We start from the raw sequence: 666 nt of genomic DNA on the forward strand, positions 1-666 counted from the left end.
TTGGCATCAGCTTGTCCTTCACCCCCTTCAGCACCCCGACCCTGGTTGGGTTTGTTGACCCCCCCATCCCCTCACCCACCACCCTCCTCATCCCTTTTCCCCCTGCAGGTCCCAATTAATGGATTCTGACATGGATTATGAGAGGCCAAACGTAGAAACCATCAAGTGCGTCGTGGTCGGGGACAACGCGGTGGGCAAGACCCGGCTGATCTGTGCCCGTGCCTGCAACGCCACCCTGACCCAGTACCAGCTCCTGGCCACCCACGTGCCCACGGTGTGGGCCATCGACCAGTACCGTGTCTGCCAGGAGGTGAGGGGGGCCGGGGAATTTGGGGGGCTCGGCTCAGGGGTGCCCCGTGGGGAGCTCGAGGAGATGGAGTCGCGTCTTCCTTGCCACGGAGCTGCGAATTCCTCCCTGCCCTGCACGTGGTGGGCACGGCTGGGCTCTTGCAGGGCTCTTGCAGGGCTTGAGGAGGAGGAGGATGGTGTAGGGAGGAAGGTGCCCGGCTCTTCTCATGGCTAACTAGGGATGGAACAAGAGGGAATGGCCTCGAGATGCTCCAGGGGAGGTTTAGGATGTTAGGAAGAACTTTTTCACTGAGAGGGTCGTCAGGCATTGGAACAGGCTGCCCAGGGGGGGGGGGGAGCCCCCCCCCCTCGGTGTGT

At 62.5% G+C, this 666-nt stretch overlaps 1 protein-coding gene across 1 annotated transcript in view; it reads left to right on the top strand.

The window, feature by feature from the left end:
- Positions 1-114: 114 nt before the first annotated feature.
- Positions 115-666, top strand: part of LOC103776584 (rho-related BTB domain-containing protein 2) — a gene marked incomplete at its 3' end in the record, with an annotated part of 1119 nt that continues 567 nt past the window's right edge. The window contains exon 1 of the mRNA XM_008944099.1: positions 115-310. Coding sequence (XP_008942347.1) covers positions 119-310 — 192 coding nt within the window. The remainder of the gene's footprint in view (positions 311-666) is intronic.

Source organism: Merops nubicus, unplaced genomic scaffold, assembly GCF_000691845.1.
Source record: "Merops nubicus isolate BGI_N331 unplaced genomic scaffold, ASM69184v1 scaffold42027, whole genome shotgun sequence".
In the NCBI taxonomy this organism is placed as follows: domain Eukaryota; kingdom Metazoa; phylum Chordata; class Aves; order Coraciiformes; family Meropidae; genus Merops; species Merops nubicus.